This window comes from Crocuta crocuta, unplaced genomic scaffold, assembly GCF_008692635.1.
Source record: "Crocuta crocuta isolate KB4526 unplaced genomic scaffold, BGI_CrCroc_1.0 scaffold113, whole genome shotgun sequence".
NCBI classification, from domain to species: Eukaryota; Metazoa; Chordata; class Mammalia; order Carnivora; family Hyaenidae; genus Crocuta; species Crocuta crocuta.
This window is the reverse complement of record NW_027530368.1, coordinates 17,161,598-17,173,670: the sequence shown is the minus strand read 5'-3', so window position 1 is coordinate 17,173,670 and position 12,073 is coordinate 17,161,598. Positions and strand designations below refer to the sequence as shown.

Sequence of the window (12,073 nt, the reverse complement as noted above, 5' to 3'; positions counted from 1 at the left end):
AGGATCAAAAACAAAAAACAAAAAACGAAAAAACCAAATGGTAGTGTTTGAAAACTGTTTGGTAATGACAAGGTCAGGTATGCTAGGCCAGTTGATTACACTATAATTTCTAAATCCTCCTTTGGATATGTGATCATTTAAATTTCAAATGAAAGAAATGAAAGAAAGACATCCCTAGCATCTCAGAATCTGTACATGTTAGTTCAAGTTTTCTTTTTTAAAAGTAGATGTATAGATAATAACTTCTTTCCTTTTCAAAATAGTATTTTAGTTATGTTTATGAAGAAATGTGCAAAAGATAAAAGGTGATCTCTAAGAGCGTAGAGCTTCTTAAACCCTGAACATATATTTTTTTTGTTCTTTTAGGCTTTAAAAAATGCAATTTTTTTCTTTTTAATGTTTTAGTTGCTCCTGCATCACAGACAATAGTGATAAAAATCAAATTGAATCATTTACAATACAGCTAAAAATAAAGAAAACTATTTTGACAAATAAAACTTTATAGTTAAAGCATGGTATTTAATTTGGCTGTGTGGTACATTTTCCCCCAGCAGAAATGTGAAAAGATGAGCTACCCAAGGTATAACATGTATCTAAGTATGTAGGTGCTAATGTCTAGGTAGTCCGCACATGCGAAGTCTAGAACAATGTGGAAAACAGGTCACTGACAAACAGGCAAGTGGGATCCTATCAATTGCAAAGGAAGTCTTTGTCCAGGTACTTAACAATGAGTGAAGTTTGGTTTCTGAATGTTCAAAAAATATTGAAAAAACAATTTAACTGGACAAACAATGCCTTACCCTGAAAAAAATGGCTTTAATGTTAGCATTTCCTCACTCTTGGCAGTGAGAGATGTGGTTGTTGAGGGTGTGCTAGGGTGATCAGCCATCCCAGTTGCTCAGGACTGAGGCATTTTCTCAGTTGTGGGGCTTTCAGTAGTCAAACCAAGGCAGTCTTGGGTAAACAGGGACATTTGGAAACCCTAGGTTGTGTTTTCACATCTCTCAGTTATACCTTATATAATACAAGCCAGGTACTGCACTCTGGATTTGACTCCATAATCAGCTTCATTAGGCACTTGTATCAAGTTCATTTTTTGATGTTTCAGTTTCTTTAGCAAGTTAGTAATGATACCTATAAATCCTGACTGATTTTAGTGATGGCATAATTACCAGCTGTACAAAATACCCTATGCTTAATGTTTTGAAAGTTCAATTGAGTAAACAAATTCCTTCAAATTGGGCAATCGATGCTTTTTCTTACTTGCTAGTTCCCAAAAGACTCTTCTTTTCCCCCTACAAGAATGAGACTTTTAGGAAGTTATCTATGATTTTAAAAAGTCTCTTCTTGGGGTGCCTGGGTGGTTCAGTCGGTTGAGCGTCCGACTTGGCTCAGGTCATGATCTCATGGTTCGTGGATTCGAGCCCCTTGTCAGGCTCTGTGCTTACTGTTCAGAGCCTGGAGCCTGCTTCAAATTATGTGTCTTCCTCTCTCTGCCCTTAGCCTGCTCATGCTGTTTCTCAAAAATAAATAAATGTTAAAAAAATTTCTTTAAAGCCTTTCTTAACTCGAATTAGCGATTTCTTTTTTTTTTTTAATGTATGCACTTTTCTTTTTTTATTTTTTATTTATTTCTGAGAGAGAGAGACAGCATGAACAGGGGAGGGTCAGAGAGAGAGGGAGACACAGAATCTGAAACAGGCTCCAGGCTCTGAGCTAGCTGTCAGCACAGAGCCCAACGCAGGGCTCGAACCCATGAACTGTGAGATCATGACCTGAGCCGAAGTTGGATGCTTAACTGACTGAGCCACCCAGGCGCCCCTCGAATTAGCGATTTCTAAAGCCATTGCCTTTGAGCAGAGACTATGCAATAAAGTTGTAGAAAAGTAAAGTGACACATTGATGGGTAATAATATATTCCCCATTCATTTAACTTCTTTTTGGAGTAGATGAATATCTGTTGTCTTATAGGTAGATGATAGCTCATAGAGAAACAATTTCTAAAACTTTATTTATATATGACTCCAGATACGTGGCAATAAAATAATATTGATGTAATTTTATGGCTGCCAAGGATGATGCTAGTCATTCTCAGGGCAAATGGCTACCCCAGCATCACCAATGGTTGACAAAAATTGTTTGAAAAAACTTGCTCAGTGTGAATTGATATTTCCATGTTATGTTGCTCTTTTAACCCCCTTGCTTTTGCACTAAATTGAAACGTTCTGGACAAATACATGACAAGGAGTTAAAAAAAATCATATTTTCACTAAATGTTAAAACACAGCTGTTTTAATAATATAGGGGCACCTGGGTGGCTCAGTCGGTTGAGCATCTGACTTTAACTCAGGTCATGATCTCACGGTTCATGGGTTTAAGTCCCGCCTTGGGTTCTGTGCTGACAGCTCACAGCCTCAGCCTGCTTCAGATATGTCTCCTTCTCTCTCTGCCCCTCCCCCGCTCATTCTCTCCCTCTCAAAAATAAATAAAACATTAAAAAATAAAAATATATTTACAAAACAGAATACTCTTAGAAATACCTACTGGTATTTAAATTACTGGGTGCCATCTGTGGCTGGTAATAGGATGTTCAAAGTTTATTGAGTTTAACACCAAAGTACAGTACAGATTTCAGTCATTAAATAAAAAATGTCCTCAGCTTTAGGTTATGTAATGATAAACTGTACCTGTTGAAAAATATATTTGGAAAAAAGAAATAATTTTAATACAAATATGACTCATCTGCAGGCATTCATTTATTCCGATCCAGCAACCATGGTAAATGTGTTTGAATTACTGGGCATAGTATGAAACATTTAAAAGGGAGTGGAGGTCTTTATTAAAACAGAAGGCTCCTGAAACTCCACAATGATGTCAGAAATATAGGTCCGTGGAGCACATTATTGTTTTAAGCGGAGGTCCCCGCACTTTCACATTGGTTATAAAACATTATTTTGTGCTGCTGGCCTGGACTGGGAATGTCATACATCTGCAGGCAATTAGAAGAAGCTGGACTGCATGTTTGATTAGTTCAATAATAAACGGGCACAAGTGTGACTCGACTTATGTTAGTCAGATTCCCCAGACAGATTATCCTGTTGTTATCGTATGAAATAACCCCCTTTTATCAACAATTAAGTAAATCCACATTTATGGGCACTTTGCAAAATTGTGAGGTGGGAAGAAATCCAACTTAAGCCTTAAGTCATCCAGAAAACTTTTAACCCTGCTTTCAATGATGCAGACCCCACTCACAAGTTTTAGAAATTGGTTGAATTATGCAGAACAGTTGAGCTGGGAATACTCTGTGTGCACACAATCAGTAAGTGTATGTTTTTAGCATCTATCATAAGCAAGGCATTTAACGGTTTTAGCTTATACCTAAAGAAAAAAAATTCTCATAGAAGCAAGAATTACAAATGTTGTAATATGTGAAAAGTAACTTTGTAAGGTAATCTAAATCTTTTTCAGAAAAATTAAATAGGATTTAATTTTTATTATTCACATCTTATTATATAGTTTCTCCTATAACCAATGCATACTCTAAGTCGTGAATATACTTTATCCTAGAACTTCTTCATTTGGTTTCAGGCATTGTTCTTGCATTCAACCACAATCACTAATGATAGACTGTAAGCTACTATGGGAAATGACCATTCATTTATGTTTTTTTTCCTTCTAAGTACCATTTAAAATATACATCTGAAGCATGAAAAATAATTCAGTACATAAAAGTCAATACTTTAAAATTTTCAGCATAACTTTTCAGTTTCAGGAAAAATTCCACCAAACCTTCTAATTCAACTATATATTTAAATAACACAATTAAAAAGTTGATATTTTCAATAAACCCTAGACACTTTTTTTAATCAATATCCACTGAAATACATATACATAAAGTAAACTCCTGAGGTTATCTCCTTGACATAATCCTTAAATTAAATATTGGAATATCAAGCAGATGCTAAAGCATTCATCATCAATATTGGAATTCTGACTCATGACAGTAACACGAAACAGATGCTAATATGATGCGCCCTCTGAAAAGTGACACCATCCCACCATGGGTTAGCTCTTGATGTGGGGTACTTAAAAATTTGAACACAAAATATAAAGTAATAAAAGTCAGAGTGTGATAGGTGTCCTTACTTTCAAATAAGCCATTTGAAATCTATCTCATACAGAAGATAAAACTCAACTCTAGGAAAGGAAAGGGAGCACCTCAGGGAGCCAGAAGATGCTCTTTCACTTAATGCAGCAGCTAGGTGATCCCGATTGAACGCCTCAGTGCTGAGGGAGGAAGGTGCTCTCTTCCTCACTCATGAGCAGGTAGAAGGTAAGAACTCCTGGACCCTTTCTATTGGCCAGGCACCGGTGGTGTAATATAGCATCTATTCTGTCAGTCCCTGGCAGTGAAAAAGGAGTCTGGGGCTCCTATGGCCCATCTCAGTAACAATCTCCACACCAGACAGATCTGAAAGGGTTTGCTCAGTAGGAAAAGGGGAACAAGATCTCTTAGCACAGTCCAGTTAGCTAATATCCTACACATCTTCAAAGACCAAGATTCTTATCATTTTGCTAGCATGAGTCTACAGCTGTTTCTAGAATAATACACAGTGATGTGTACTCTTTGTGAAAATAAACAGAAAAACCCAAGTAGATGGTGCCACGGTGCAAGTGATATAAGCGAAATGTACTCACATGACAACTTAAAAAGATATAATGTGAGTGGGGGAGATTCCCTCAAAGGTAACAAGAAACAGAAGTCCCATCTCTTTATTCCTCAGTGAGGAAAATAAGTTAGTGGCAGTTTCCATGAAAAGAAAGCTTGAGAACCCAAAGGACATTTATGGAGTAGCTTGACAGGCACAATTTCAAATTCCAAATGAATAACCTGACTGCTCCTGCTGACAGTTGTGACTCTGGCTCCACCACTGGGGTTTGAAGGCTAGCTCTGCTCTCACTACCTGTGTGACCCCTGGTTCTCAAACTTGGGTACAGGCTGGAACCACGTGGGAAGCTTTAAAAAAAATACTGATGCCTGGAACCCACCCCCCAGAGACTGTTAGTTAATTGAGCTGGGGTGTGGCTTGGATATTGGAGAAGTTCTGAAAGCTCCCAAGTGACTCTAAATATGTGTAGCTGAGGTTTAGAAGCCCTGACGACCTCTTTCAGCCACAGTTTCCTCATTTGTAAAATGATGACCATATAGGCAGCAGCCACCTTCTGGGATTATTGCAATGATTAATTGTTATTATTAACGATTATTAATTATTAATAATGATTCATTACTGCAATGATTATTGGCTTGTGGGAAGCTCTCAGCAAACCTGAGCTGTTATCGTGCTCACCACGAGGTCCACTTGGAGCAGAACTTTCTTGTTAGCATAATCAGTCATGCTTACCTTGACACACGTTATGCTCACTCTGCTCATAGCCCGTCGCGCACTGGATCCGGTGGGAAGGGTTGGCGGGGATGCGCTGAGGGTCAGCTGGGTTCCGTCGGATGACAAAGTTATTTCGGCCAGTCTGCACTTCAGGGCCTGCAACCGCAGCAGCACTGGCAATGAAGCCACCCCCCGGCATCACTCTACTGGCTGCCATGCCGCTGGCTGACACTCCCCCAGTGCCTGTACCTGATGTGGCGGCAGCATTTGCAGTGGCACCCACACCTTCTGCTGCCACTGGTGTTTCATGCTGAGGTTGTTCATTATTGACAATAATCTGGGCTGTTTTAGGAAGGCAGAGGTATCCTCCGTAGTGGTTGACACACTTCATTCCACCTTTGCAAGCGTCTGGGACAATGTCACATTCATCAATATCTGTGGTCAGCAATAAAAGAAATCAGGACTCTTCTCAGAGGGAAATCTGAACATGTAAACATATGCTCGTGCCTTTTTGGTATAATATAAACAGGGCAGGAAGAGTGACATGAGATAGAGACAGAAAGCTATGTTCAGATGGAGAGTCTTTGAAGTTGGCTCACCTTTGCACTGCTGTCTTACAGGATCCCACTCATATCCATCTGTGCATTGCTGTGAAGAAACATCAAAGATGGGGCCAGTAGACAGTTAATTTGTGTATCCAACTTTTTAAGAAGTCACTCTAAAAGCTTCATTCTTATGGCAACAATCCTTGCTCTAGAGTCCTAGATAGATCATGTGATAGGTAGTTTAACATTCTCTAGATTTTCTTTTTATTTCCTTCTTTTTTTCTTCAAGACAAACCCGTGCATTGGATTACTTCAGGGGTCCCTTCTCAATCACCAGCTGCCTCGCCTCTTCTGTTGCATTTGGTACAGTTGCCCAACACCATATTGGAATTCTTTTCTCTGTCATAATACTCATCTTCTCTAATCTCTCTGCATGCTCTTTTTTTTTTTATTTATTTGCCCTCCTTCCACATTATAAACGTTACCAAAAGAAAGAAAAGAAAGAAAAGAAAAATTCAACCAAGTTCTTTTGTTCATCACTTGACTCTTCCCCTCCTCTCTCAGTTCTTTTAGAGCATTCCAGCACCTGGCTTTCCTTATTCTTGTTTAGCTGAGTCCCAAGCCTCTCATTCACACCCTGGACTGCCTCTTAGCTTCAGTCCCTACAGGTCCTCTCTAGTTCATACACTGAACACACCATCTACTCAGTACCTTCTCCTACCAGCCACCATCCTAATCCTTTGGGATGCAGAGGTCGTGAAGACCTTGTCCCTGTCTTCAAGCAGCTCACAGATCAGAAGAAAGACAAGTAGACAAGCTGGAGCAGGAAGTCAGGTGCTGTGACACAAGCATGTATGTGGAAGGAGTGATGAACTCTATCCAGGGCTGTGTGTGGGCATGACAGAGTGGAGGAGAGGTTTTATGAGGGAGGCCACAAGTGAATTGGGCCTTATATGCTCTTTCCAGGGAAAATGAGGGAATTCTAGGATGAGGGACCATGTGAGCAAAGGTGTGACAACATTATTAAAGAGGGAAGGAGCTTCGAGTAGTCTGGGTGGGGGGATGAGGTTAGAGGGGCAGGCAGGAACTGAATTCTATCTTGAATGTCAATGAAACTCAAGCTTTATGATCAAGCTTAAGAGTCACCCAGGGTGCTTGTTAAAATGCAGACTCAAAGGATCTGATTCTGTAGGTCTGGGTAGGGGGCTTGGAATCTGAATTCCTAACAAGCATCCCAGGTGATCCTGTCACAGATTGCCTATAGGCCACTTCCTGAGAAACACTGCTGTTAAGTGATAAGAGGCCTCTGAAGAATTTAATTATTTTTTTTTCCCTTGAGAATTTTTAAGCTCAGGAAAACATTTGACCAGATGCAGATTTGAGTGAGATGCTTCAGGAAAGATTGAGCAAAAGTACAGTGAACAAACAAATAAAGTTGAATTCTTTTAATAGAGCTGAGAGTTGCTCAGGCACACAACAGATGCTTGGCAAGTAAATTGCTGAATGGAGACAGAGTGCTCAGTTTAAATATTTTAATGATATCTGAAACTTCACAGGGTGAAAGCTAAACTCATTTTATCTCCTAAGCTAATTCTTTTTAGTTTCCCCAACCTGTCCAAGGTGCTGCCACCTTTCTTAGGACCCAAGATTACAACCGTAATATCCACACTGACTTTTCCAATTATTCTCCTGCAAGCTCTGCTGACTTTGTGTCCATTTCTAGATCTACCACGTTGGTGAAAGCCTTCTTGGCTTCATGAGTAGGCAATGCTCTTGGCTGGTCTCCATATATCTCTGTGCCACACACAGCCTCCATGACAGCCATTCTTGCTGTCTTGGTTATGTTACTTCTACATTTAAGACCTCACACTGGCTTGCAGACCTCTCAACTCTGACTACTGCCATCTCAAGTTTCCCTCCACTACCCAAGCTCCAGCCCATCTAACCCTGTTATCTCCTCAACTTGTCTCGGTTGTTTTCATCTCTAGACTTTAATTATGTCACTTTCTCTGATTCAAGGGCCATGTCAACCTTTCTAGATTAATCTGAAGTCACTACTTCCTTCAAGGTTCAGCACAGAGCTCAACCTCTTTCAATATGCCAGTACCAACATTAATTGCTTCCTTGATTTTCTATTTCTTTAGCAACTTGTGTAGTCTATATAATGACAATATTTGTACTTGCTTAGGAACTTTGTAGTTTTCAACAGTATTTTCCTAGGGTAAATTCTCTAAGATGAAGGTCTGAATTTTCTTAGTAAACAAACTTAAATTCTTTTGCTAGTGGTAAGAATTGCTTATGCACATGGCAGGTATTTGGTGAGTAAATGGCTGAATGGACTATATATTTTTTTAATTTTTAATGTTTTATTTATTTCTGAGATAGAGAGAGAGAGACAGTGTGAGTAGGGGAGGGTCAGAGAGAGAGGGAGACACAGAATCTGAAACAGGTTCCAGGCTCTGAGCTGGCTGTCAGCACAGAGCCTGACATGGGGCTCGAACCCACGAACTTCGAGATCATGACCTGAGCCGAAGTTGGATGCTTAACCGACTGAGCCACCCAGGTGCCACGGAATGGACTTTAAAATGAAAGGGGGGTATGAGGCTGTCTTGTGGGTATGAGCTCAATCTTCTACCTTTCAAGTTAGGCACAATGACAGTTCATTTGAATAATCTGTATGCTAACTAGAGAAAACACGCAGATTGCTTTAGATATTTAGTTCCAGTACATTTAATATGGATCTACTATTAAATAAGCCTGGACTGAGTTTAGCTTCTCCACTTGCTGGCTGTGTAGCCTTCAGCAAGTTAGATACTCTGTCTGATCTGCGGTTCTCCTATTGGTGAAAGGAAGATGATACCTCTTCTCTCATACTGAACCATGAAAATGAAAGGAGATGGTGTCTTCCAAGTGGGGTACTCAAAAAATAATTACATCTTATTCTTTAACCATGAATCACTAGGCATACACAGTTCAGGAGAGAATAGACCCAGTCTTAGAACAAAAAGGATGTTGTAATTGGAAAATCTGCTATAATAATAATAAACCCTAGTTAGTGGTCTAAAACTACAGTGTTTAATCCACAGGGAACTTTTCTGCTAAAGATGAATGTGATTTAGCTGATTAACCAAAGAGAAGGGGGTATAAGACAAGCAATTGTAGCAATAAAATATTTTATTAGATGAATATAAAAATGGGTAGTTAATTTCACTCTAGCTTCCTAAGAAGGTAGTAAGTTTAGCCTGAATAATAAAACATTCTCATTTGAAGATAAACAACACATGTATTCATTTCTTGTGCTTTATTTATCTTCAGCAGAGGAAGCAACTACATTTATCATTAAGTTAACAAAATATTTACGTAAAACCCTATTTGATTTATAGTTGATCTGAACAACAACAAGGAACATTTTCCAGATGAATACTAACATTCTAGGGATAATAGGATACCAAAAAGTGAGATAATGTTTATTATCAGTAATTGACATTAGCTCACTTTTAGGAGTTTTATTTTCAAAAATTTTTCACATTCTTTTGAGTAGGATTACTTAATTTTAAATTGGGAGCAAGTAGAAAAATATGTTTTTCATATTATGATCCAGGACAAATGCCACTTGTCTCACAACACAGGTTAAAAGCAGAAAACACAAAACAAAAGCAAACAAAAAAGAAAACGCAAAACAGAGGTGCACACAAACTCACCAGAAGTGAGGTTAAGTATGGCCTTCTGCTCTCACCACATTCATTCCTGACGGTGGGATGGCTCCGATGATGTTTTCAATATTTTATTACACATTGGTTATACCCATGTAATTAATTAATTAACCAAATATTACTTGGAAATAATCAGATGTACTTAATTAGAAAATGCAAAACCAAATTTCACACAACGCATTTTAAGACCACTTTAGCCCAATACTGCATCCTGGTAGCACATAAAGTTTACCTAAAGGGCATTTATATGAATTATCATTTATACTATAAATGAATATATAGCCTTTATAAATTCAATACAGGCCATTTACAAGAGAACACAAGTCACACACACAAATGAGGCACATGCTTTCTTTTGTGATGCTTGTTTTTATCTGCCTTATATAGGAATCCAGGCTTTCCAATTCCTTACCTCCATTAATTTACTGGTTGGAAAACATGTAGTTTACTTAGGCTTTTGTTTTTAGAAGGGTCTCCTTTTTTGGTCTTGCAGAATCATTACATTTTGTTCTCTATCTCCACTGGTGATCTAAACGAACTTTTGGAGGAACCAGGGGAGATTTAAATAAATCTTAAATGTGAACTATACTAAAGCGGTGTTTAATTTATTACCCTCCACAGCCTACAGCCCACATATACTGGCAGGAGTGGATAAAGTCTCCCTTGTGTCACTGAATCCGCTGAACCGCACTTATCTCAAATTCCATCACCCCTTACCGTATACGTGATGGTTTCTTCGGTGTCCTGTGACTCGACCAGAGCCAGAGTCAGCATAGTTAGGAAAAGGGCTTTCAGCATTGTGAATCTCAAAGAAAACAGAGGACAAACTGGTGCTTAATATCCGTGGTGGGGGGTAGGGGGAAATAACAGAAGTTTAGCTGTGAAGTAACAAGTAAGGAAGGTCAGGAAGGAGAGGTTTAGGTTCCATCATACCCAATTTCCAATCTACTTTCTCATTCCCCCTCCCCCTCCTCAATCTTCCCGTGGCCAAACGAGGCACCAAAGACTGTAAAAACGGCTGCAGAATTACATTTCAAGTTACTCCATCCAGCTGCGCTTAACATATACAAAGGATATTCAGCAGCATTTTATACTGTACCTACACCACAGGCTTCTTGAAGGGGGTGGAAGGGAAAGAAGAGAGGGTAATTAATTTCAAAGGAGATGGTGCGTGTGTGTGTATGTGTGTGTGTGTGAGAGAGAGAGAGACAGAGAGACAGAGAGAGAGACAGAGACAAGAGACAGAGATAGAGAGGAGGTGGGGCAGCAAATCTCAGATTCCTTGAACGTTAAGGCTTTCCCTATATGCTCACCTCCAGCGAGTGAAGGTAGTTCCTTGCACAGCTCAGCAGAAATACCTGTGAATCAATATGAATTACCTTGGCTTCAAACTTTTTTTTTTTAACAAAACACCAAAACAAAACTCGAAGAGCAATCTCCTCCCCTAATAGAATACCTGCCCTTCAGAGTTCCTTGGCATATCCCCCAGCACAAACTAAGTGGCATTTTCACGTCAGTGAAATGCGCGCAGCTTTGTGTAAGAGACCCAGGTTGTGTGGAGGATCACCCCAAAGCTTCTGATTCTCTGCGCATTATCAGTCCCTTGGTTCCCGACATGCTACCTTCAGAATCCGGCTGCCTAGGGCCAGAACCGGGGGACCACACCGCAGCCCGTGATACTAGTTTCGGGGCAGCCAGCCAGGGGAGGTGAGGTCCCCTTCTCTTAACAGAAAGTTAACAGGCGGCAGTCCTTGGGATCTGCTCAGCGCTCCACCTTCTAACTAGCTCCTGTGGAATCCAGGTGTGGCTTAAATCTCGTACATTAGCCCCCTGAAACTTTCAAAACCTCTTTTCTGGCCAAAGCCCAGTCGGCTGATTGTTGGCGCGCACACACTTGCCCATCCAAACAGATGTCACCCAGGTACTCGCACAAGCTGACAGATCGCATTCCGAGACAGCACACCTCCACCTTCCTCTCTGCTTGAGAGATCCTGCTCAGTCTGGGACAGTTCTCGGGTATCCTTGCACCCCTCAGGTCACCCCCACTTATTTCCCTGGGCGCCGCCCGGCAGGCACCGGGTGCGTCGGGGGCTCCTACCTGTTCGGCCGCGCTGCGCTCCGGGCCTGGGCAGCAGGGGGAGAGCGTAGGGGAGGGCAGCCCGGTGGGTCTGAACTGGCGAGGTCTGGCAGCGGCCGCGGAGGCAGGAGGAGGAGGAGGAGAAAGGGAGGGAAAGGGGGAGGGCGAAGGGGGGCGGAGGAGAGAGCGGAGGGAGGCGCAAGAGCTGAGCCCGGCGCTGCAGGCCCGGCGGGAGAGCGCGCTGCGCCTCTTGGTCTGCGCCCCCTCTTCCTAGGGCTCTCTCTGCCTCCGCGCCTGCCCTCTCCTGCCAGCCCCCACCCCAGTTTCCAGACACCCCGAACTCCAGGCCGA

The 12,073-nt window shown here is 41.0% G+C and overlaps 1 protein-coding gene across 4 annotated transcripts in view; it reads right to left on the bottom strand.

Annotated features, from left to right (window-relative positions):
- EFEMP1 (EGF-like fibulin extracellular matrix protein 1) overlaps nucleotides 1–11,836 on the bottom strand; it is a 59,709-nt gene extending 47,873 nt beyond the window's left edge. Inside the window, exons 1-6 of one of the 4 annotated variants that reach the window (XM_077766493.1) lie at nucleotides 11,744–11,836; nucleotides 10,959–11,003; nucleotides 10,363–10,450; nucleotides 5,987–6,035; nucleotides 5,637–5,822; nucleotides 5,406–5,543 (exon numbers count right to left, since the gene is read on the bottom strand). In XM_077766493.1, the coding sequence (XP_077622619.1) occupies nucleotides 5,406–5,543; nucleotides 5,637–5,822; nucleotides 5,987–6,035; nucleotides 10,363–10,443 (454 nt within the window). In that variant the 5' untranslated portion in view covers nucleotides 10,444–10,450; nucleotides 10,959–11,003; nucleotides 11,744–11,836. Of the gene's footprint in view, nucleotides 1–5,405; nucleotides 5,823–5,986; nucleotides 6,036–10,362; nucleotides 10,451–10,958; nucleotides 11,004–11,743 lie in introns of all 4 variants that reach the window. The other 3 variants (XM_077766494.1, XM_077766492.1, XM_077766495.1) reach the window with 3 other exon arrangements.
- Nucleotides 11,837–12,073: the final 237 nt, after the last annotated feature.